Below are 24,897 nucleotides of genomic sequence, written 5' to 3'. Positions count from 1 at the left end.
TGAAGAGTTGATGGAACAGGAGTGAGCCTGGAGAAGAGAAGGCCACAGCTCCAAACCTTTGCCAATCTATTTCATACAAGGTAGACTTGCCCTGACAAGCACTAGTTGGTGGGAATCACAGGGAAGGAGGGCCTCTCTCATATTTGGAACCACCCAACCATGAAACTAGCTGCTTTGAGAAAGAATACATACTCTGTCATAGAAATGCCCAATCCACAGGCCCCACCGTGGGTCCTACACTTTTATACCCGAATAGCAGCTCTGCTGTCTGTATACCTTGGCATCTAAAGCATGTTGCAAACCACTCACTTGAGCCATCTAACATTAAAAAGAGATACTTTAAAGAAGATGAGCTTCTTATTATTCTAGGATATTTAGATTCTCCCTGGGTTCTAAATTAATCCATCAGAGAGTAGACCTGAGCTGATAAAAACTTTCTCTGTGCATGTTTTAGCTGAACTAAGAGTTAATGCTTAAAAGGGCATCGAAAGGGACAAGTGGAAAAGCTCTATATCTTTTTCACTACTCTCCGCCCTAGATTGGCCAATGTCATTTCATAAAGACAGCAGGGTTGGGGTGCCTGGGTGGCTCAGTTGGCTAAGCATCAGACTCTTGATTTCGGCTCAAGTCGTGATCTCAGGGTCATGAGACTGAGCCCCACGTCGGGCTCCACACTGGGCAAGGAGTCTGCTCAAGATTCTCTCTCTCTCTCTCCCCCTCTGCCCCCGCCTTAAAAAACAATTAAAAAAATAAAGACAGCAGGGTTTAAGGAGGTAGACTAGCATAACACTATTGACTGTGGGTTCTGAACTCTGACTACCTGGAAAATAACCCAGCTCCACTGATTTCTGCATGTGAGACCATGGGCACGTGAGGCCACAGTGTCCTTAACTGTAAAAGGGGGATAACAAATATATCTATCTTGTAGGATTTTCTTTTGGTGAAGATTTAATAAAACATTAAATATTGGTATTAATATAACAATATACTATAAGCCATGAATATAAATACAGCTCTCTACAATTAAATATATATAACATATATATATCATATATATTATATATAATGTATATATATACATATATTTTTTCCCCATAAAATTCTACGTCCTACAGAAGCAGTAATTACTATTTCAACTTTGGATTTTACTGTTTTTTTTTTTAAAGGTTTATTTATTTGACAGAGAGAGACAAAGCGAGAGAAGGAACACAAGCAAGGGGAGTGGGAGAGGGAGAAGCAGGCTTCCCGCTGAGCAGGGAGCCTGATGTGGGGCTCGATCCCAGGACCCTGGGACCATGACCTGAGCCGAAGGCAGACGCTTAACGACTGAGCCAACCAGGCGCCTCTTTATTTTACTTTTAAGATTTTTTATTTTTAAGTAATCTCTATACCCAACATGGGGCTCAAACTCACAACCCTGAGATTAAGAGTCTCATGCCCCACCGAGTGAACCAGCCAAGCCCCCAACCCCCGCCCCCCCAATTTTGGATTTTATAATTCTTCCTCAATTTCAAGCCATTTGAGAACTCGAAGAATCTGCTATGGCAAAGATGAGCATCCTTGCTGAAGAAAGACACATTCGATCATTCGTCTTATGATCATGTAACTGCTGATGCGAGGCCTGAGTGGGCTGGACAACATTCAGGGCATTTCTCAGGACATGGGTCAATATCAGCTTTCCCTGCAGGAACCCCAGAGCACAACATTTGCATCCTCCTCTGCTCAGTAACCTCAGAGGAATCTCAGGAGTCATACTGGAACATGTTAATTTTCCTCTCCCTACACTTTTCATTTTTAAAAGGATGCAACCATAAGCTGTTTCCCTCTTATTTACTTAACAAGTGTTTTGCTTTCATTTCTTGAAAACAGCAGGGGAAAAAAAAACCCCACCCAATTAAGATTAAGATGTTCTCCATTGAGATGCTAATCAGCTAAATAAAAAGAATCTCTTACCACCTGCACAACCATTTATACTGATTAGCTTTCAGTATACTTTTTTTTATACATTGGTTTCACATTATTTCATAGACAAATTCTGTTTAGAAGAATCTCCGTTTATTTGTCCATAAAACATCTGGTCTGTCACATTTATGGCAAACATCTTAATCCTATTTAGGTGGTTTTTTTCCCTATTCTATTTCCCAGAAATAAAAACAAAAAACAGTACTTGTCAAAATTGAGAAGAGACCACAATTTCTTTGCTTTTTAATGTTCTGAAGTTTTTGGACCAGAGAAATTAAATTTTTTCACATAATCAAATAGCTGTTTGTTCATTGTGCTTCCTCCCACTCCCTATATAGTTAGGAATTCTTTCTATAACCTATGACTGAGAGACACTCATCCATATTACCTACATTTTAATATTTTTATATTTAATTATTATTACATCAAATGGTGTGACGAGACTTCTTTTTCAAATACTTAAAGAAATGTCCTAGTATGATTTTGTGAATGATCATCTTTTCTTCTAATGGGATGCTGTATTTTTCACATACTTAATTCTCATATCAGTACCTATTCTAGGACTTTCTATTTGATTACACTGGCATGTCCAACCATTTCATCAATATCATGCTGTTTTAATTATTTTAGCTTTATTAGTTTTAAAATCTGTTACATCAAGGCCATCCTCATTACTTTTTTTTTTTAATTTATTTTTATTTATTTATTTATTTGACAGAGAGATAGAGAGCACAAGTAGGTAGAGAGGAAGGCAGAGAAAGAGAGGGAGAAGCAGGCTCTCTGCTGAGCAGGGAGCCTGATGCGGGACTCGATCCCAGGACCCTGGGATCATGACCTGAGCCGAAGGCAGCCGCTTAACCAACTGAGCCACCCAGGTGCCCCTCATTACTCTTTCTTAAAATTTTTAAATTTAAATTTTTTTTATTTTTTAAAGATTTATTTATTTATTTGAGAGAGAGAAATGAGCAGGGGGTAGGGGGAGAGGGAAAGAGAATCCTCAAGCAGACTCCTACTGAGCACAGAGCCCAGCACAGGGCTCGATTCCACCACCCTGAGATCATGATCTGAGCTGAAATCAAGAGTCGGCCACTGAACTGACTGAGCCACCCAGACGCTCCATTACTTTTTTTTTTAAGATTTTCTTGATAAGGGATACCTGGGTGGCTCAGTCCGTTAAGGGTCTGCCTTTGACTCAGGTCATGATCCCAGGGTCCCAGGTGGAGCCCCGCATTAAGCTCCTTGCTCAGCTGGGGGGTGGGGGGAGCTGCTTCTCCCTCTGCCTGCCACTCCCCCTGCTTGTGCTCTCTTGCTCTTTCTCTGACAAATAAAATCTTTAAAAAAAAAGATTTTCTTGATGTGTCCCTTCAATAAACTGCCAAAATTCAAATATAAGTCCCAACGGGAGTTTGAATTTGGAGTAAGAATATATATTAATATGAGAATAACCAATGTATTTATAACAGTCTTCCCATTAAAGAACATGGTCTGTATCTCTTTTTATATTAAAAAAAGTATTTACATCCTTCATAATATTCTACCTTCCTTCACATAGGGTCCACCTATTTCTTTTCCTTAAAGATTTCCTTTTTTCTTATTTTTTCCCTTAAAGAACTGACTCTGGGATTTATTTATTAACTTTACAATTTTTGTTTTCCAAAGCATCATTTAGATTTTAATTTTTATCATTTTCTTTATTCTGCTTTATGTTGTTTTATAGTCTTTTCTTCCAACTTCTTGCACTGAATATTCACTTGACCTATTTCCTTATTCAATAATGAAATCACCTAAGACTATACATTTTACTGAGTATAGCTTTGCACATAAATTTTAAAAAGCACACTTCTAATTTTTTTTTTTTAAAGATTTTATTTATTTATTTAAGAGAGAGAGAGAGCAAGAGCACAAGCAGGAGGAGCAGCAGAGGGAGAGGGAGAAACAGGCTTCCTGCTGTCCAGGGAGCCCAATGTGAGACTAGATCCCAGGACCCTGGGATCGTGACCCGAGCCAAAGGCAGCTGCTCAACTGACTGAGCCACCCAGGTGCCCCGTCACTTCTAATTTTAAATTTTCTTCTAACTAGTCTATAATGGTTGTTTTGCTTTTCTATCTGACCCCATCTTTACTTGGGAGATTGCATTTTTATTTCCAAATGGCTGGACAGTTTTAATTAAGTTTTTGGTAGTTATTAATTTCTATTTCATTATATTCTGGAAAAGAGACTTATATAGTTTCTTATTTGGGGAATTTATTGAGTTTTTTTGATAGAGTGGTATGTGGTCGATTAGATTATTAAATGCATTAATGAAATTCTCCATGCCCCTATTTATTTTTTTATCTTTATGTGGCCAAGGCTAAGAGGTATGCATTAAAGTCTCTCAGAATGAGAATTTTCTGTCAACTCTTCCTCCTTGGTAGTTCTTTCTCTTAGGACTTGATTATATACTTTTCCCTAGATCACAGAGAAAGGGCTCCTTGGCCTGTGGTGTTTGGGATTGCTATTTCCTCCCAGCGCATCATCTACACCACACCCTTGCCTTGTGATGAACCTCAGGGCTGACAAGACACTTTCACGTCCAACACCTCATAACGACCCATTAGAGAGACAAGACAATTATTGTCATCATCACTGTTTTACAAAAATGAAAACTGAAAGTTAATGACTTGCCCAAAGTCATAACACACAAACTTATCTTAAAACTTGTAGTTTGGTGCCCTTGTCATCGTCCCATTCTGCATAATCCTAGATCTGTCTCCTTAGCTGGACCACAAGTTCTGGAACCCTGGACTGATCCATACCTGTCTCCTCCACAACACTGACTCATCAGCTGTCTTCAGGCAACGTTGACTGTCTGTCTGCCCACCCACTGCCTGGCTGCTGTCCCCTCTGCCATTTGCCTTCCCTGTTTATTCTCTGGGGGATATCCCACTGGGGACTTGGGGTCTCGAGGCCGAGAAAGGTAAAACTAACAGGACATAGAAAGAGATTTACCGACGTGCAGCGAACAACTGTGATTGAAAGAGAGTCTTCAGCTTCCCTGAAAAAAAAAAAAGAAAAAAAGAATAAAAATAAAACCATTTCATCACTTTGGATGATGTGCGTGCGTGCGTGTGTGTGTGTGTGCGCGCGTGCGTGTGTGTATGTGTGTCAGGGTCAAAAAGACTGGCAGGATTACAAAGCAGCCTCTTTTGCTTCAGCTTTTTGGTCCAGCAACATCGAGAAAGACGTTGAGGGAAGCAGGGGTCTGCAGAGGAGCTGAATCTGTCCCAGAGTGCCCCCCCCCACCCACGGAGGGAATCTTTATTAGACACCTGTCTCTACCATCTAGTCTATACCTGCAGCCACTTAGTTAAGTCACTTAGATTTAATTTAGTCTTTATGATGGAGAACTCATGCAGTTTGTATGACCACTAGCTAGGCTTATGTCCAAAAAAATTTTTAAGAGAAAACATAGCAATAAGACAGATAACTTAGGTTGCTATTTCACACAACTTAGGCTAAACATTTCACTAGATTGAATGAATGAATGTGGATTGCATTTATCAGATAAAAGCCAACCAGCTTATGGTGTTTGGGCACACAAAATCAGCGTAATGAGCCAAATCATATATCAAGATACTAGACATTTCTGTCTTGTTATTATCTCTTAGATTCCAAAAGTGACAAAAGTCAACCAGATGCTGGCCAAACTTCCATTTTGTACTAGAGAACTGAAAAAAAAAAATCAATCCATATTTCCTTTTCCTTTGCCATCGCTACATAGAGAAGCTGTTTGCAAATAATTTCCTTTGACTTCCTGCAATATGAACATTTAGGCCAATTGCTGCTGGTATGTTGCTTCCTCAAATGGGTAAAATCAACTTGCGGTTTCTAAGTGTCTAGGGATTGCCTCTTTTCCATTTTATAGAAGAACAGGCCTTTCCCAAGATAATTTACAACAAACCAAGGTCCAATTGCTCTTAAAAGGACATTTAGATCTCACAGTTATCTGGAGAGATTAGAGAGGTTTCATTGTGCCATGTTTTGCTTGGATTTTTCCCTTTATAAGTGGCAATGGCAGTGGGAACTAAGCTAAAGAAAAAAAGGTGGTCCTGGGATTCCCACATGCAATGTATGACGGAGAGCGCAAATGCACAGCACAATTCAAGTCACATCCCTGCTGAGAAGTCCTCAATGGCTCGCCATTCCACACGGAGACTAACACCTGAACTTGCTGTGTCAGCATTGGAGACCCTTCACCATGTGGGCCTCACTTCCCAGAACTTTCCTCTAGGCCTCTGGTGCCTCAGGCAAACTGATCCGCTCAGCATCTTCCCCCCTCCCCACCCAGGAGTTCCTGCTTATCACTTCTTTGCCTGGTTCATCCTTCACCTCCACCTTTGTGGGCCAAATTCTACCCAGCATTAAAGGTACACCTGCAATCCTTCTGGACTCCTCTGTTTTGTCAAACCCAACTTCCCCACAAGCTGGAGGAATCTGTAGCATTTACAGCCCCTTTCCTCTGGCTTCCTGATGGAATGTCTTCCCTCAACTTCACAGGGTGCACGCGAGTCACTCCTGCACTCCAGCCTGCAGCGTGTGGGGAGTGCAGTCCCTTTGCCCCACAGGGCTCCTTGCCCACACAAGGTGCTCAGTAAACAGGCTGGGTTCAATGTTACCCACACACCCACATTCCGACCTACTGCTTTAAACTGAGAATAATTTTGCTTGTTAGTCAGAGTTTGATCTAGCCTGGCAGAAATATTAGTACCACTGAAAATCTAAACTTAATTTGTGGGCATTGATCATCTTTGAGAAAATCACCCCAGTAACTGGGAAAGCAAACTTCATGATTTCCATCACCATGCTTCATTGTGTAGAAATGAAATCATCAAATCCGATCCAGGCTGTCCCACCCACTCAACTTATTCTCTGGCAATCCAGAAGCAATATTGGGCTTGGCTGAAAGGATTCTATTTTCTACACTTTGATGGATTCTCTGTAAATCGTAAGCTACGTATGTGTGTCTCTCCGCAGCGAGACTGTGTGCCTCGTGAAGGTGAAGACTGCATCCTGCATTTTCATCTCATTCTGACTTTGTCACTGTTCCTCATCATTCAGTGTGTGCTGTCCATGATAGGCCCTCAGAAATGAAAGCCACCCAACACCACTCACAAGAAAGGCATAATAAGTATCTTCAAGTTGGCTTTCATGTAACTATTTCTCGTGTCTCTTTATTTAAAGTCACCAAAACAGTGTTTAGTGACAAACTGGAAAGACGAAGCCCATAGGTGCCGACGCGATGTCTGTCAGCCCTCTTCACTCCTATCGCTGACCTTCTTCTGTCTTAAAACCAGGATCAGCAACTGTTGGCTCATTCAACTGAGCGCTCACTGTGTGTCGGCTCTGAGGGAGATCCCGGTCTATACAGAAAGTGAGGCGTTGACCCAAGTCACAAAGCCAATGGGCAGAAGCAGTGAAACTACATACATACCAACCAGGCATTTAAGGAGAGCTCTCAGAAGGGTTAAAGAAGAACTAACAGATCTAGCATCAGTTTAGTCCAGTCTTTGGCATATGCTACAACAACCCTAGAAATCCTTACCGTGTATTATTCCTAACTACACTGCCTGCTGTGCCCAGCGCGGGGTCTAGCATAGCAGGGGGTTGTAGATACAGCACCCTGTCCTTGGCCCCCATCGCTCCTCTAGGCAGATGAAGCACACGGTAACCGAGACGGAATTCTCAAACAAGGCTGCTGCTGCCACCTTAAGGAGATGGGACCCTACTAAAACCATGGGGAGATCAATTATGTCACTCCTGTCACCCATCTTTGCCCTGTGATCATCTGTGTGACTCTGCGGATGATGGAGGCAATTTAGTACCTCAGTATATGGACTGCTCGTTCACAGGAAAGGCTTTCGGCAGGCTCGTTGTTCATTTGGAGGATCTGATCACCAGGGAAAAGCTTGCCGTGAGCAGGGCCTCCTGTTGGACAGAGAAGAAGTAATTGGTGTTCACGCCACGAGGGCCCAGACCCCGTGTGTCATAGCCACACAACTGAATGGCAGGTTGATCCAGTCCCCTGGGCACCAGGTCACTCCCCTCCCCACCCCCATCCCCAGCCAGCTTTGGGTTCACATGGATCTATTTTCCTGTTTACAAAATGTGGATAATGTACCTACCATCCCATCACCTTCAAGGGGTATTAGGAGACTGTCCTGGGAAAGAAAACTAGCAGAAACCCCCCAGAATCAACAGAGTTGGCCAGTGAATCTACTACATTCATCTCTAAAGAACTCTGGGGGTGGGTGGGTGGGTGGGTGTGTGTGTGTGTATGTAAACTGAAATCAGTAGATTTTAACTAGTTCCAGATCTAACATCAATACATAGCTGATGTATGAAAACAAACACTAGACATTTCCAGCATGCTCTTCTTCACCCTGATAGAGTCTATATTTTACAAAGACTCAAGTGAAAACAAATCAATAATTTCTATTACTCTCTGGCCAGCAACTCTCCCCAGCTCGGAGCATGCAGGGTTTCAGAGAGGAGGGTGAGCTGATCCAAATACTGTCACTGCCCTGAGACTGGCCAGGGAGCCACGGGTGGGCAAAGCCCTGGTCCAGGCCAGCAGGAGCCTGGGGTTCCAATGAGCAGGTGCACTTGGGGCTTCCTCCCTCTCTGCACCAAAGGAAGGTACAAAGGTCTAGACAGAATTAGGTCAGAATTAGATGTGCCCTTTCTAACTTCCTAGGGTGGCATTTTTTGAAATTATGTTCTAGGACAGAGAGATGAGAAGAGATCCAGGGCTATTTCTCCCCCTCCTGAAAAGCCAAACTCCTTTCTTGTTTCCCAGTCAGCCCCTACCTGCTGTGACGGCCACCACTGTGAGGGGAAGGCTCTCAGAAATGTGAAATCCATAGTCCTGGAGGAGGGCATCTTTGTCTATTTTTACTGTGTGTTTCACAGGGGTGAGGGTCTGGATTGGGATCCCGGGGGACCCATCAGCTGCAGCAACTTTAGCCCTGGAAGAGAAGGAGTATTATAAAAAAGAGACAGAGGGGGATTGTAGGTAGTGGTCACAAACCGGGACAGCCCTAGGCATCCTGGAGGAGGAAGATGCAGTGCGGAGCACACCCCAACTCTCCTCTTGACAGAGCTAAGGCACAGAGACCGGTAGAACACAGCACCAGGCTCTACAACAGAAGTCATGAAGTGCTCTGGGCACTCAGAGAAAGGGGAGAGCAGTTCTAACTTTGTCAGGGAGGGGATAAGGAATCAGGAAAGCATTTGCTGCCTGGAAGAGGGGACATTTGAGCTGCACCTTGAGAGATGTCGAGGGTATATCTACACATCCCAGATCCTGGCACACAGAAGATATTCAGTAGCTGCCGCTAAGTGGATGGATGCGGGGATGCGGGGGAGATGCAGGGATGCAGAGATGGGGGGGATGCGGGGATGGGGGAATGCGGGGATGGGGGGATGTCGGGCCAGGCATGAGGCAGGAGGCAGTGATTCAGCAGAGGTACAGAAGAGGAAAAACAGGGACTGTGAACAGGAACAAGGTATTATTCAGTTTGGACGTCTGAGGCTGACTAATTCCATAGATGGATTGTTTCTTTGGAGATTTTTTTTTCTTTTGGGCTTGAGATGAATTACACAGTTACCTTTCAACTTGGTAACTGTGAGGATTCCAATAGGAAATCCCGGAGAGTGAAGATTCCCCCTAGAGTAATCTTTAAAAACATATATTTTCCCTGTAAATCTAAAAGCAGGTAAGTTAAAAGTTTGTATTTTCTTTCTCTCAAAACCACAAGGCAAGTCATGAGCTATTTCTCATTCGTCTGTGGCAAATGACTTTTCCCCGCTGCGAGACAGCGGTTCTTTCTGAGAAAGGTCAAATGGGGATGGGATGAGGTGTTTACTGTCATAATAATGATATATTATATATATAATAATAATAAATGACAGCATGTAGAGGAGTAACAGCTCCCCTGGGGCTCTGCAGTTAGGCCCTATCATTTATTCTCATCCATTTACCAAATACTGTCCGGAACTCTGCTTAATGCAACAGGACCTCACTTATCTGAAAATCACCTGTCATTGATAATGATTTCAAATTTCAACAAGGATTGGGAAACCTAAAAACTGCTTCATGGAGCCAAAATGCATGTGACAAACCCAAGTACAAGATCTCATGCATGTTATCCAACAAGGAGCTCCTCACACCCCAGCTTAGAGCTGATTTAGGCTGTCTGACCAGATGGTGACCTGACCCCACCAGCTTAGAAGCAAAGAGAGGATTTCTTCTACGCAAGCACAGGGTCATACTGAGAAGCGTCAGCAGACGGAGCTAATGAGAGGGAAGAAACAGAAAACTGAAAATGTAGAGTGAATAAAGCCCGTAGCCATTCCTGATTAAAAAACAACACAAAACAAAACCTTAAAGCTGTGAAAGGACCTTCCCAAATAATAATATAGTACACTGAGCGCCAAAAATCACATTTACGTTCTTTTAAAAAAGAGCAACAGGAAGGATACTCTAGACATTTCTCCTATTTAACATAGCAGGAAAAATGCGCGTAATAGTTATCAGAGAAGGAAAAATGGTAAGAGGCATAATAAACACAGGAAATGGAAAATCCCACTTGTTTTTAAACAGATGATGATGGTACAACTAGAAAATGATCAACAAAGAGGATTGCTGGTGCTAAAAAAGTAAGGTTAGTGGAGCTGCAGGATAAAAACACAAAACACAGCCTCAAAAAGCATTCACTAACTCATTGAAACAGATTAGTTGAATGTGTATTAGGTGCTAGGCTGATATGATACCAAAAGCACAAGCCACAATGAAAACACAGATAAATTGAACTTCATCAAAATTAAAAACTTTTGTGCTTCAAAGGGCACAATTAAGGGGCACCTGGGTGGCTCAGTCAGTTGAGCATACGACTCTTGATTTCGGCTCAGGTCATGATATCAGGGTCATGAGATCAAGTCTCGCATCTGGCTCTGCGCTCAGCATGGAATCTGCTTGGGATTCTCTCCCTTTCCCTCTGCCCCTCCCCTGGCTTGTGCTCGCATGTGCGCTCTCAAATAAATAAATAAATCTTAAAAAAATAAAGGACACAATAAAGAAAGTGAAAAAACCCACAGAATGGGAGAAAACATTTGCAAATCATGTATCTGATAAGGACCTTGCAGCTAGAATATATAAAGAATTCTTATAACACAAAAGAAAAATAACTCAATTAAAAAGTGGGCAAATGATTTATGTGGACATCTCTTCAAAGAAGATATACCAACAACCAGTAAGTACATGAGAAGATGCACAACATTATTAGCCATTTTGGAAATGCAAATCAAAACCGCAATGAGATACCACTTAATACCCACTAGGATGGCCCATAATCAGAAAGACAGGTCAAGTGTTGACAAAGATGTAAAGAAAATGGAACCCTGATATCATCTGGCAGTTCCTCAAAAGACTAAACGTTGAACACCATATGACCCAGCAATGCCATGCTTACATATATCCCTAAGAGAAATGAAAACATATATCCACACAAACTCGCACACAAACGGTCATAGCAACAATATTCATAATAGCCCCAAAGCGAAAACCACTCAAATGTACATCAACTGATGAAATGACAAAGAAAATATTCCACTGCAGAATATTATTTGGCAACAAAAAGGAATGAAATACGAATACATGGCTATAACAGGGATGCACCTGGGACACATTCTACTAAGTGAAAGAGGCCAGCCACGAAAAAACACATACTGTGTGACTTCACTTATGGGATATGTTCAGAATAGGCAAATCTATAGAGACAAGTAGTGGTTGCCTAGGGCTGAAAGCAGGAGAATTCTGGAAGGAAATGGGGAGCGATTGCCAATATATATGGAGTTTCTTTTTAGGGTGAAAAAAATCTTCCAAAATAGATTGTGGTAATGGTTGTACATCTCTGTGAGTGCACGAAAAACCATTGAATTATATGCTTTAAGTGGGTGAATTGTGTACGGTAAGTAAATTGTATCTCAATAAAGCTGTTGAAAATAAGGTAAATCAGTTTATTTTTTAAAAGATATTTTATTTATTTATTTGAGAGAGAGAGGACAAAAAAGAGAGCAGGAGTGGGGGGAGGGGCAGAGGGAAAGAGAGAGAGACAAGTAAGCTCCCTGCTTAGTGCGGAGCCAGACACTGAGCTCAATCCCAGGACCCCGAGATCATGACCTGAGCAGAAGTCCAAAGCTTAACCAACTGAGACAGCCAAGTGCCCCAAGGTAAATTAGTTTAAAAAAATAAAATTCTGGGAGGAAACTGGTTACAATACAAATATATGAAGAATGGACATAAATACATGCAGTAAAATATCCAGATTTCACATGCTCAAAGCAAGTGAACTGACAACTTGCACATGAAGAAATAAAGTTGATAAATAACACGGAAAATATACAACCTTATTAATTAAAGAAGCACAACTGAAAGGGCTACAGAGTACTATACATGTCAAGTAAAGCACCAGATATAAATAAAACTAATAAAGCCCAACATGTGTGGGCCTTGGGATTTAAGGCTGACCATATAAATTGGCTATTCAATCTCTCTAGAAAATAATTAGGGAAATTGTAACGTGAATTTAAAATTTGATCATTTTCTTTGACCTTCTGTTACCATTCTGACTGCCATTCCTTAAAGTAATAACCTCAAATAAAAAAATAAATTATTATTTATATTAGACCATGAGTTCCTAAAAGACAAGGGTCATATCTATTTATTCTGTGTTCCCAGGCCTAGTAAAGTCCCAGAGTATGAACTCAAAACACCCTACCTCTTAAATATTCAAAAATATTTATCACAGCTTCATTTAGAATACTGAAAAACTCAAAATAACTCAACAGAGGATAAACCAAGCATAGTAAAGAATTACTCCAAGACTCTTCATCAATGAAGTATCACGAGGCTCAGAACTTTCGACATACATGGAAACACAGCTTAGAACATACCCTTTCAGGGCTTCCTCTAAACTATAGTTCAGATTCCCTTCCTAAGGGAGAGCTTGGATTATTCTAGACCTAAATACTCTGAGTGCTGAGTGAAGATCTTTTGCCCAGAGGAAGCATTTATGCTTATTAGATGAATACATGAGCAAAATACTGTATACAGAAAGCATGATATGAAACAGTACTTCAAATGATTGGCAAAGATGAAAATGTATACATAACCATTAATAAATAGCAGACAACTTGAATGTAAGTAACAGAGTTCAATATTTGTCATTTTCCTTTGTTTGCTAAATTGGCAATACAGCTCAGCCCTATGACTAAATAGGACTCAGCTTCTCCATGTTCCAGAGCTCAGTAAATGGTATCACGAGGACTCTTGGGAGTCATTCTTGACTTTATCCTGCTCTCATCCCTACTATCTGATCAGTCACAACACCAAAAGATCTCTAAAGATGTCTATCTCTGGGGGCGCCTGGGTGGCTCAGTTGTTAAGCGTCTGCCTTCTGCTCAGGTCATGATCCCAGGGTCCTGGGATCAAGCCCCGCATCGGGCTCCCTGCTCCGTGGGAAGCCTGCTTCTCCCTCTCCCACTCCCCCTGCTTGTGTTCCTGCTCTGGCTATCTTTCTGTCAAATAAATAAATAAAATCTTTTTTAAAAAATGTCCATTTCTGTCTCCTCAGCCACCATTCCATTTCAGGCTGCCATTACCTGTCCTGCAGACAGATTTCTCCAATAGTCTCCAAACTGGTCTCTTCACTTTTCACATTTGTCTCTCCTGAATGCTTCTCTATCCAGTACCCAGACTGATTTTATAAATGCAGCCCTGCTCGGATGTCTCCCTTGACTGAATGGCCTCATTCAAAATCCTTGATACGACTTAACACAGCTCTTGCCCACCACTCTAGCCTCGACAACCAAGCCATTCATTCTCCTGATATTCTTGTTCCAGCCAAGGTAGTCTCCTTTGAGTTCCTCAAATACATTGGCCTTTGCACAAGCTCTTCCCTTTACCTAGAATCCTCCCTCAGCCCCCATAACCCCTGATAGCACACACTCTCCAGAAATTTACCCAACATGCTCAACCCCTACTTTGTCAGTCTCCTTCTGTTGAACACACCTACAGAACATGCACACCTCTTTTAGAAATATACATAATATTTGCAATGACCAACGTGAAGTCTCTTGCCCTCTCTAGACTATAATTTGTGAGGCAAAAACCATGTCTTTTTTGTCCCATGTGCTAAACTCAATGCTAAGCATAGAGTAAGGCTTATGGAGAATTAAAAAAAAAAAAAAAAAAAAACCAGACCACAGGGTTAAAATAGAATCCATTTGGATGCTTTTCAAATGGGTAGTCTTCATTTATCTGACTTTTCCCTTTGGAAGGTTGCATTCCTCAACAATGGTAGACAAAAAAGGCCCCACTGTGCGGACTTACCCCTGCCCAGTGCCGGTGGCTTTGGCTCGAAGTCTGCATTTGACATTTTCCCCAAAGGCCACGTTTCAGCTTTTGTTTGGAAAGGGATTGCTTGAGAACATGACCAAACCATGGCCTCTCCTCACAAAGAATGTTTCATATTGGATGGGGAGCTGAAGGAAATGCTCTCGAAGCACAATTTCCTCCTCTGAAGCATCTTACAAATATCAGACCGAGCACTGATAATCCAAAAACCTATGTCTGGTTCATTTTGTAATGGCTTCAAACCACAAATCTGAGATCGTGCCTGTGATTTTACATTGGAACAGCATAAGACCTGTGGCTTCACTAGTGGACTCTGTCAGATAACTGGATCTAGCCTATAGTAGGACTAGAAAAAACAAACACATTACATTTATCATAAAAATAGTCTCATGCAGGGGCGCCTGGGTGGCTCAGTTGGTTAAGTATCTGCCTTCGGGCGGGTTGTGATCCCAGGGTCCCGAGCCTGCCTCTCCCTCTCCTCCCCTCTCTTGCTATCTGTCTCGCTCTCAAATAAATAAAAATCTTTTTTTTTTTTAAGAAAGTAGTCTCATATAGACAAATTCTATATTTTATGGGTCATTCGTTCACACCAAATTGATCAACACTGAAAAAGAAAAAATACCACACAGAAATAGATTATGCTTCCAATATTCTCTGGCTTTTTATCTGTTCTCTGATAGATCAGAAAATATATTTTACTTCTATCTTGTAACAACAAAGAATTCACCTCTGAGTTCCAGCAGGATGTGGAGAAACTATTTTGAATCTATGTTTAAACAGTGTATTAGACTTTCAGCTTGAATGATTTTAAAAGCTAAAGTCTGGTATAAACTGGATTTTTAATCTAAGGTTTATTCAAAGAAAGCAGAAATAGAGGGAGCAGTCCCTACCAGAAAGAAAAGTAGCATGTGGTCATAATCATAGGACTATGCTTATGACAGTTTCTAGGGACCATGCAACAAAGAGACTGGGAGTACAGTGCTATAGGACCAAGGCCTACAGTTGAGAGAAGTAATTATTCTATCATTACTTTAAAAAGAAGATTCAGAAGATGAGGGCAACTCCGAAAGTGCAGAGCTGTTCTCAGATCTTCCCACTTCTGCCCATAGGTCAAGAAGCAAAAGTTGATAGCTGAAGTGGTCTTTCTTTTTCTTTTTTTTTTTTTTAAGATTTTATTTATTCAATTGCCAGAGAGAGAGAGAGAGAGAGCACAAGCAGGGGGAGGAGCAGAGGGAGAATCAGACTCCCTACTGAGCCAGGAGCCCAGTGCAGGACTCAATCCCAGGACTCTGGGATCATGACCTGAGCCAAAGGCAGGCCCTCAACTGACTGAGCCACCCAGGCACCCATGAAGTGGTCTTTCTACATCATTAGAAATATTAGAAAGGCCAAAGAAGGCCATGCCTATAATTAGTAAATAGTCTTTTTATGGTTGTAGTGAACAAGTACATTTGGAAAACATGTAAAAGCAACAGGGAGGGCTCCTGACACGAGGATGCCAGGATACCAGTGCATGTGCACACAGGCAGGTGTATACACGTGTGCCTGTGTGGATGTGTGTGGGTGCGTGCACGTGTCTGCAACACATGCATGGGGGTTCATGAGTATTAAGATTCAAGGTAAGTTGAGGGCGCCTGGGTGGCTCAGTTGGTTAAGCGACTGCCTTCAGCTCAGGTCGTGATCCTGGAGTCCCGGGATCGAGTCCCACATCGGGCTCCCTGCTCAGCAGGGGGTCTGCTTCTCCCTCTGACCCTCTTCCCTCTCGTGCTCTCTGTCTCTCATTCTCTCTCAAATAAATAAATAAAAAATCTTTAAAAAAAAAAAAAAAAAAAAGATTCAAGGTAAGTTGAAAGAAATCTTTTTAAGCCCTGAGGATAAAACCAAGCACCAAGCACCAAGTTGCATTAAGCTCCTCATGTTTTTTTAAAACTGGTTCTATAAAATGAATACTTCTAGATTGAGCATAAGAGAATTCAGTAAATCTTATGCTGGGTTGTTTTAATAATACAATAACATTATGCTAAAGTTCATATGCAGGAATTGCAGGTAAGGGTAAAAAAAAATTGAAAATTTAACACAAGGGTGTGAAAATAAGCAGATCAAGGCTACAGAATAGTTAGCCTCGAAAGAGATCCAATTTCCGACTCACAGAAAGAGGAATTTCATAGATGGTAAAAGAGGGGTCATAAATCATCGAAGAAAAGAAAGATCACTCACAGTCAATGGTGATGCAAATAGCTACTTACTGTTTTGGGAAAAATCAAGTTAGATCTTTATCTCATAGCCTAAAAAATCAAGTTAGATCTTTATCTCATAGCCAAATTAAAGAACTAAACATAAGATATTTTTAAGCTATTAAATTAAATAGGAAATTTAACTATGGGATAAGGATTTTCTAAGCTTAGAAGCAATCAAATAAATCATCAAGAGAATACCATTTAACTACACAAAAACCAAAACTTTGGTAGGAGGAAAAAATGGTATAATTAAGTGGAAAATTATACTATTCTTTTGGATATAAGATGATTTTTTTTGAAGATTTTATTTATTTATTTGACAGAGAGAGACACAGCGAGAGAGGGAACACAAGCAGGGGGAGTGGGAGAGGGAGAAGCAGGCTTCCCACTGAGCAGGGAGCCCGATGCGGGGCTCGATCCCAGGACGCTGGGATCATGACCTGAGCCGAAGGCAGACGCTTAAAAACTGAGCCACCCAGGTGCCCCCAAGATGATTTCTATTGTGACAAATATTATACCATATATATGTGCCCATTTGTATATATCAAGAAATAGAACATTACAGCCTCCCAGATACTTTCTGTGTTCCTTTCCCACTCACTAAGTCTGTCTTCATTTCTAATTTAAGGATAATATTAAATATGTATCAGTAAATTTCAATATATGATATAAAACATATGTGTGCACTTAAAATAGTAATTATAAAACATACACTTGTGTAAACACGACCTAACTTAAAGAATAGAACACTTCATGTAATTTATCTTTAAGATGTCCCTTCTCAAATATATCCCCCACTCTATCAAACCTAAGTCTTTCTCATGTCATCATTTCTATAGTTATACAAAGCTAGTAAAAAGATGACAATTTAGTTCAAAGCAAAATGGTTAAAAATTAGGTTATGATATAATGTCACTATGTTTGCAGCTCTTATTAAGTAGATTTTATTGCATTATTTATACAGAAATTCAAAACATGTCACAGTGACCATTTGTGGGGTTAGCTATTTCTTTCTCTTTTTTTAAAGATTTTATTTATTTATTTGACAGAGAGAGATAGTGAGAAAGAGAGAACAAGCAGGGGGAGCGGCAGGCAAAGAGAGAAGGAGAAACAGGCTCCCCGCTGAGCAAGGAGCCTGATGCGGGGCTCCATGGGGGGCTCAACTGGGGACTTGATCCCAGGACTCTGGGATCATGACCTGAGCAGAAGACAGATGCTTAACTGACTAAGCTGCCCAGGCACCTCTTTGGGGTTAACTATTTCTAAAAGAGCACTGACACTATACATGTTATTTTTACGTTAGAATATGAACATAGGTAGCGGGAGAATAGTCATCTTCACAACATCTGAAAAATTTTCCACACCTACAATTATAGGTTTCACTAGGCTTGCACCTACCCCAGCACGCACACTCATTCTAACTGAGCACCACTGTCTGAATTTGACTGATTGTAATAATAACCACCCACTGAAACTTAACTGAAAATTTTAGAAATCAAAGCAATTTTGAAAGTTGACACTCCTCCAGAGAAAATCACCTGTTTTAAGATGCATTATAGAGTTCTAACTTAACCCCAGGTCCATAAAGGTTATCAATTTGTTTAGCAATGTTTGGAAATGCAAATAGCTATTTTGACTAATTTGCTCCTAGACAATTCAATTAGAGTCAGAAATAAAGTTTAAATTTTATGGAAAAAATCGGGGCGCCTGGGTGGCTCAGTCGTTAAGCGTCTGCCTTCGGCTCAGGTCATGATCCCAGCGTCCTGGGATTGAGCCCCACATCGGGCTCTCTGCTCCGCGGGAAGCCTGCTTCTCCCTCTCCCATTCCCCCTGCTTGTGTTCCCTCTCTCGCTGTGTCTCTCTCTGTCAAATAAATAAATAAAATCTTTAAAAAAAAAAAAAAATTTTATGGAAAAAATGGTAATCACAAGTAAAGTAAGTACAACTAGGCTGAAATGATTGGATGATAAAAGAGGGGTCTTTTTCCAGACTTTTGAAAGTCTGGAAAAAATAACAGGATTGTAATAAGGTGCATGTAAAATATATGACTGCAGATGAACTTCTAGGTTTCCTTTTTCTGGACTAGAGGAAACATGTTAATGTACTTCTTTCATTTCTTGCCCTGGCTGTCAAAAAACTCAGATCCAATGTTAGTACTCAAGTGTTAAATCCCACATCTAACTGGTTTACAATGCATAGCATTTCCATCTTTATTTAAAAATTTCTACATGTTTTAAAACTGTTACTCATCAAAAATTTTCCTTGGAAGAAGGAAGGATGTAAAATTTAAATACAGTTTTTTAAAGATTTTTTTTTAATTTGAGAGAGAGAAAGCGCGCGAGAGAGAGCATGAGCGAGGGGGAAAGGACAGACGGAGAGGGAGAAGCAGGCTCCCTGCTGAGCAGAGAGCCTGACCCCAGGACCCAGGGATCATGACCTGAGCTGAAGGCAGACGCTTAACTGACTGAGCCACCCAGGTACTCCTAAATATATTTTAATAAATAATTTAATTCCTCATTATGAAAACCCTTAATCAATAAAAATCTATTGAACATCTATTACATACTATGCAGTCTTCCAGGGCTGAAGATACTTTGTAAAACAAGACAGTCATGGTCCTTGGTCTCACATGTGGCAGGTAAGTTGAGAGGAGAAAGTCGTATAATAACTGGGGGGCAAGGGGAGGTAGACAATGGATAAGAAATCAGTGGATGTATTATTATAAGTGTTATGAGGGCTAATTACTCCGAAAGGAACAAAGAGGGGGACCGGCTATGCCAAGGAAGCAGGAGGAACAAGATGAGGTTGGAGAGTTAGGCTGGGGCCAGACCGTAAAGGGGCTGCCGGCCGTGGCACAATGACAGGTGAGCCCCTGACCGGTCTGGGCTGTGGAGGGGCGAGTATGTGGGACAGGAGTGGTGTGTATTTTGAAAAGTCCACTATGGCTTCAGGGTGAGAATAGGCTGGATCACAGAAAGAGTTAAGTGACCATGGCAGTGCCGTCAGGGACAGAGAGGGGACAGATGTGAGATAACATCTGAAGGTGAATGGATAGGAGCTGCTGATGGGGTCGGTGCAGATTGTGAGTAAAAGAAAGAGTCAGGATGACTCCCAGGTTTCTTAAGCAGCTGGTCGTCGGTGGTATCATTTACTCCACTCTGGGGAAATTGCAATTATTTCCCCCAAACTTAGCTTTTCGGTTCTTTATCATTTTCAAGTAATCTGAGGACCCCAAGAACCCAGGCTGTATCAAGGTTGTGAGATGAGAGAGGAGAAGCAATTTAAGCAAGGCCAAATGTATCCTAGAAACACCGGAATGATGTCTTCCATGCATGTTGCCAGGAATCTTTCCCTCTTTTGCTTCTCTTTCTCAAGCACTTGGAAAACAAGACTGTCGAGACACATGGAAAGAGGCTCAACATCATTAGCCATCAGGAAAACGCAAATCAAAACCACAGTGAGGTTCCACCTCACCCGCACTAGGAGGGCCACAACAGAAAAGAGAGATAGTAACAAGAATGGGCAAGGACGTGGAGACATGGCACCCTCGCGCACTGATGGTGCAAATGTAAAATGGAAAACAGTCTGGCAGCTCCTCAAGAGGTTAAATACCAAGTTACCATGTGACCCATCTCTACCACTCCCAAGTATAAACCCAAGAGAAATGAGAACATATGTTCAAACAAAAACTTATACGTACATGTTCATAGCAGCATTATTCATAGTAGCCCCAAAGTGGAAACAACCCAAGTGTACATTAACTGATGAATGGACAAAGAAAATATTCCATAATGGAATATTATTTGGTAATAAAAATGAAACACTGATACATGCTATAACATGGATGAACCTTGTTCACATAAGGCTAAGTGAAAGAAGCCAGGCACAAAAGACCACGTATTATAGGATACTGTTTATGTGAAATATCCAGAATAGGCAAATCTAAGGGGACAGAAAGTACATGAGTGGTTGTCTGAGGCTGGGGGAGGGGCAAATGGGGAGTGACTGCTAACCGGCATGAGGTTTCTTTTTATGGTATTGAAAATGTTCTAAAATTGGATTGTGGTGATTTTTGCACAATCTTGTACATATACTAAATATATACTAAAAATCACTGAACCATATACTTTTAGTGGGTAAATGTCATGATATGTAAAATATATCTCAAAAAAGATGTTGGATAAAATAACATTCCTGGGGTACCTGGGTGGATCAGTCAGTTAAGCATTTGCCTTTGGCTCAGGTCATACATGATCCCAGAGTCCTGGGATCTGACCCCACATCCGGGCTCCCTGCTCAGCAGGGAGCCTGCTTCTCCCTCTGCCCCTCCCCACCTCTCCCTCCCTCTGCTCATACTCTCTCTCAAATAATTAAAACCTTAAAAAAAAAAAAAGAAAGAAAACTTCCTATAGGTCAATGTCACCTTTTATTTACATTATGAGAAAAGCAGGGTATTAGAAAGTACCAACGTCAAATATTTAGGCACCATCAAGTTAAAGTTACACAGGTCTCTTTTCTGAAGGTATTCACAGAGCCTTTATTGTGCTAAAACGCACTGTGTGCAAAATGCAAGCAGAGGTGGGTGGGAGTGCGGTATGGGCTGCGTCACTTCCAAACCTTTAGTGGAGCAGCATTACACAGGACTAGGTTTTGCAGAACCCACTTTAGGACACAATGTACCTAGCAGTTTCCCCACTCACCATCAAGTACTACTTGACCACTTGCAATCAATCTCCTGGGACTCAATCACCTCTGGGTTATAGAGATGAGAGGCCAATACTTTCCCTGCGTTCAGAGCTTACTGTCCAGAAGGAAAAAACGGAGATGTGCTCAAATACGCTGAACACACCAAGAGGAGTGTGCTGCCGATGCCAATCAAATGCTGTGGGGTCCCACGGGAGTGGTTAGGTCTAACTATGGGCTGGGCCACACTTCCTGGAAGACTGAGCATTTCAGCCAGACCTTGAGCTGTGGGTGGGTTCTGTATGCATGAAGTTGGGAGGAAGGGATCTGGCACAGGAGCCCTCGTCTGAGGGGTGAAAGGAGAAAAGAGTGTGCCTGGAGCAGGGGAACAATGAATAGTTCCTTTAGCTAGGGTATGATGTGAAGGAAGCAGACCAGTAAGACAAACAGCTGTAAAGGACTGTAGGTCAATCATGGAGAGACTTGAATGCTGAACCAAAAATGCTGATTCTCTAAGAACTAGGGACCCATCAACGATTTCTGAACAGGGGGTGGGGATGATCTCTAACAAGTCATTCTGTGAGCCTCAGATGTTTCAACTGTAACACAGGGCTAACTCTACCAACCTGACCTCAACGCAGTGTGTGAGGATCCCAGCCCTTGGCTACGGGGCAGCCTGGTCCTAAGCAGGGTTTATAGGCTCAGCAGCACAACAGCTGTTTCCAGTTCCTTTGGAAGAATGTGTGTCTCAGAAACACCTGACACATGATATTTCATCTCTGTGGCAGGGCCAGATGGGAAATCTGAGATGGAAAATGAACGCTTCGAACAGAACATATTTTAAGTTCTCCTGTGGCAGTCAAATCAGATCTGTATTTGATTTCATTTTATTTTGTTTAGAATGAAATAGGGACTGCAAGGAAGGAACAGCTGCTGGAAACAAAGGCGGGGGAAAGAGTATAAACAGCAGATCGCCTGACCCTCACATCAAATACTAAGACAAGACATATGTGTGACAGAGAGAGAGACTGAGAGCACGTGTGAGTGTGTGTTCACAAGTGTAGGAGAGTATATTCCAGAGAGTAGGTGCACACGTGAGTATGGATGAGTGTGCCTGCGTGTATAAGTCCTTTTGTGTGCGAGTGTTTGTAAATGTGTGTATGAGTTTGGTGTGAGCTGATGTTGTGGGTGTCTGTGGAGAGACACAGAGGGAAGAGAGTTGGAAGGGGGACAGACAGCAAGGCACTCCAGCAAAATCGCTGTTGATGCCTCCCCCACTGTATGGTGTAAGAACAAAGCACACTGGAGACAGCGATCCCCGGGTGCTGCCAAGACTGGCAAGACCTCCTCCCACAGGGACACCAAATCTTGACGGGCAGAAATCCCTGCTAGCCCAGGAGCCTTACCGGGCCGAGCTGTCCCGCGAACGCCGTAGCCATCTTGCCACCATTTGTTCTATTCTGTGTGCTTTCCGTGTCTGGAATAAACTGCTCTCCACCTCTTCCATTTACCTAAAAGGAAGGAGAGTTTTCTTAAGAAGCTAACCAAAATATTTGGAAGAGGATCCTGACAAATCACTGTGATGTTTCCTGTATTTGCCCATTTAATGACATGCTGATCAAATAACTAGGGCTCTCTTTCTTTGAAATTAACATAAACAGGTTCTCAGTGTTCCTGGAGCGAACAACTTTATAGCAGCCCGCTGCCTAAGGAGTCCACGGTCTTGTGGGAAAGAGATCAGCCATCTTAAAGAGTTAAACATAAGGATTAGGGAAGAAAATAGAGAAGGTTTCTCAAACTGTGACTGTGACCCATCATAAGAGACACCCCTTCCCCTAGGACACTGCCTGCTGCCCCCAACCATGCATGGGTCCCTGGACAGCACAGCTCAGTTCTGCCTGCACTGGGAGCTGCATGGACATGGAAGCATTCTAATCACACTGTGCCTATTCTTCTGATTGCTGCTTCTTTTGCTCAATATTTTGAAGTTTTGAATAGGTAATTCATTTGTATAATTCAAACCCTAGACTGTACAAAAAAGATATATATTACTGTATTTGCACTTAAAAATTTATTAAGAGGACAGATCTCATGTTAAGTGTGCTCTTGCCAAAATAATTTTAAAAAGATAGTCAAAAGTCTCCCTTCTATGCTGCCCTCATCCAGCCAGTTCCCACACTCATTCATAATCACTGCTCTCCTTTTCTTTCCAGAGTTTATGTCTACATAAACAAATATAGATAAAGATTTTATATGTCCTCCTCTTAACACAAATGATAGTACATCATACACCTTGTTCTGTACTGTGCTTTCTTCTCCTTAAAATATATATCCTTGGTATCTTTCCATATCAATACATAGAATACTTCTTCATTCTTTTTGACAACCCTTGAGTATTATACCATATGAATGTACTGTAATTTAAAAAGTAGTCCTCTCTTGATAGACATTTGGATTACTGCCAATCTTTTGTTATTATAAATAATGCTGCAATGAATTATGTTGCACATATATCATTTCTGCATGTATGCAATTACATATCTGGATAAGTTCCCAAATTGAATTGCTAGGTCAAAGTTATATGCATTTGTGCTTTGATAGATATTGTCAGGTTACCAAGAAAACAATACATGTGCTTGAGATTAAAGTTTCATAAAACAGTATATATTTATATTTCTCTGTTCTAATTCATTTCACTTTTTAAAATACTGGTCTCAATTTACAAAATTAATTTCACAACCCAAGAAATAACCACATAACATAAGATATGACATTGGGAAATAACTATGGATACAGAGAAAATAAAAATGAATTATAAGAGATTATGTTCCTTAACACTACACAAATACATTTTAAAACCTTGATGACACAAATGGTTTTCAAGGAAAATATAAATAAGATGACCCTGTAAGACACAGAAAATCTAAAAAGACAATTACCATAGAAGAGGAAGTTGATAAACAAAAAAGTTCCAGGCATGGACAGATTCAAAGGTGAATTCTTACAAACCTGTAAGATGAACCTCACTCTGATGATTTTTTATTTTAAATATAAACGTTTTATTTTGGAATAATTTTAGATGTATAAAGCAGTTGCAGAGATAATACAGGGAGTTCCCGTATATCCTTCATTCAGCTTTCCCTAATGTTAACATCTTACCTAGTCATTGTATCTTTGTCAAAATTAACACTGGTCCAATAATATTAACTAAACTCTAAACTGTATTCAGATTTCACCAGTTTTTCCACTAATGTTCCTTTTCTGTTCCAGGATCCAATCCTGGATACCATGTTACTTTTAACCAGCTTAGCTTATTTTTCCCCAGATTTCCCCCAAATGCTGTTTTAGCTGTTCTAGAGTATAAAGAAGGAAAGCTCCCAAAATCTTTTTGAGAAGCCAGTATAACATTGATACCAATTCTGATAAATTGTGCAATAAAGTAAAAATACAATCTCTCTTGTGAATATCAAAGTAAATAAATAAAATGTTAGCAAATAGAATCTATCAACAATCAACAGAGTAATAGTGGGATCTATCCAGGAGTGCACTAGCCAGGACATA

General features: G+C 41.2%; 1 protein-coding gene across 1 annotated transcript in view; it reads right to left on the bottom strand.

Annotated features, from left to right (window-relative positions):
* FRMPD1 (FERM and PDZ domain containing 1) overlaps positions 1-22,843 on the bottom strand; it is a 50,605-nt gene extending 27,762 nt beyond the window's left edge. The window contains exons 1-4 of the mRNA XM_032418958.1: positions 22,743-22,843; positions 8,809-8,966; positions 7,824-7,926; positions 4,951-4,996 (exon numbers count right to left, since the gene is read on the bottom strand). Of these exons, the coding sequence (XP_032274849.1) occupies positions 4,951-4,996; positions 7,824-7,926; positions 8,809-8,966; positions 22,743-22,843 (408 nt within the window). The remainder of the gene's footprint in view (positions 1-4,950; positions 4,997-7,823; positions 7,927-8,808; positions 8,967-22,742) is intronic.
* Between the last annotated feature and the right edge of the window lie 2,054 nt (positions 22,844-24,897).

Source organism: Phoca vitulina, unplaced genomic scaffold (genome assembly GCF_004348235.1).
Source record: "Phoca vitulina isolate PV1807 unplaced genomic scaffold, GSC_HSeal_1.0 scaffold21, whole genome shotgun sequence".
NCBI classification, from domain to species: domain Eukaryota; kingdom Metazoa; phylum Chordata; class Mammalia; order Carnivora; family Phocidae; genus Phoca; species Phoca vitulina.
This window is presented reverse-complemented; position numbering and strand designations above follow the sequence as displayed.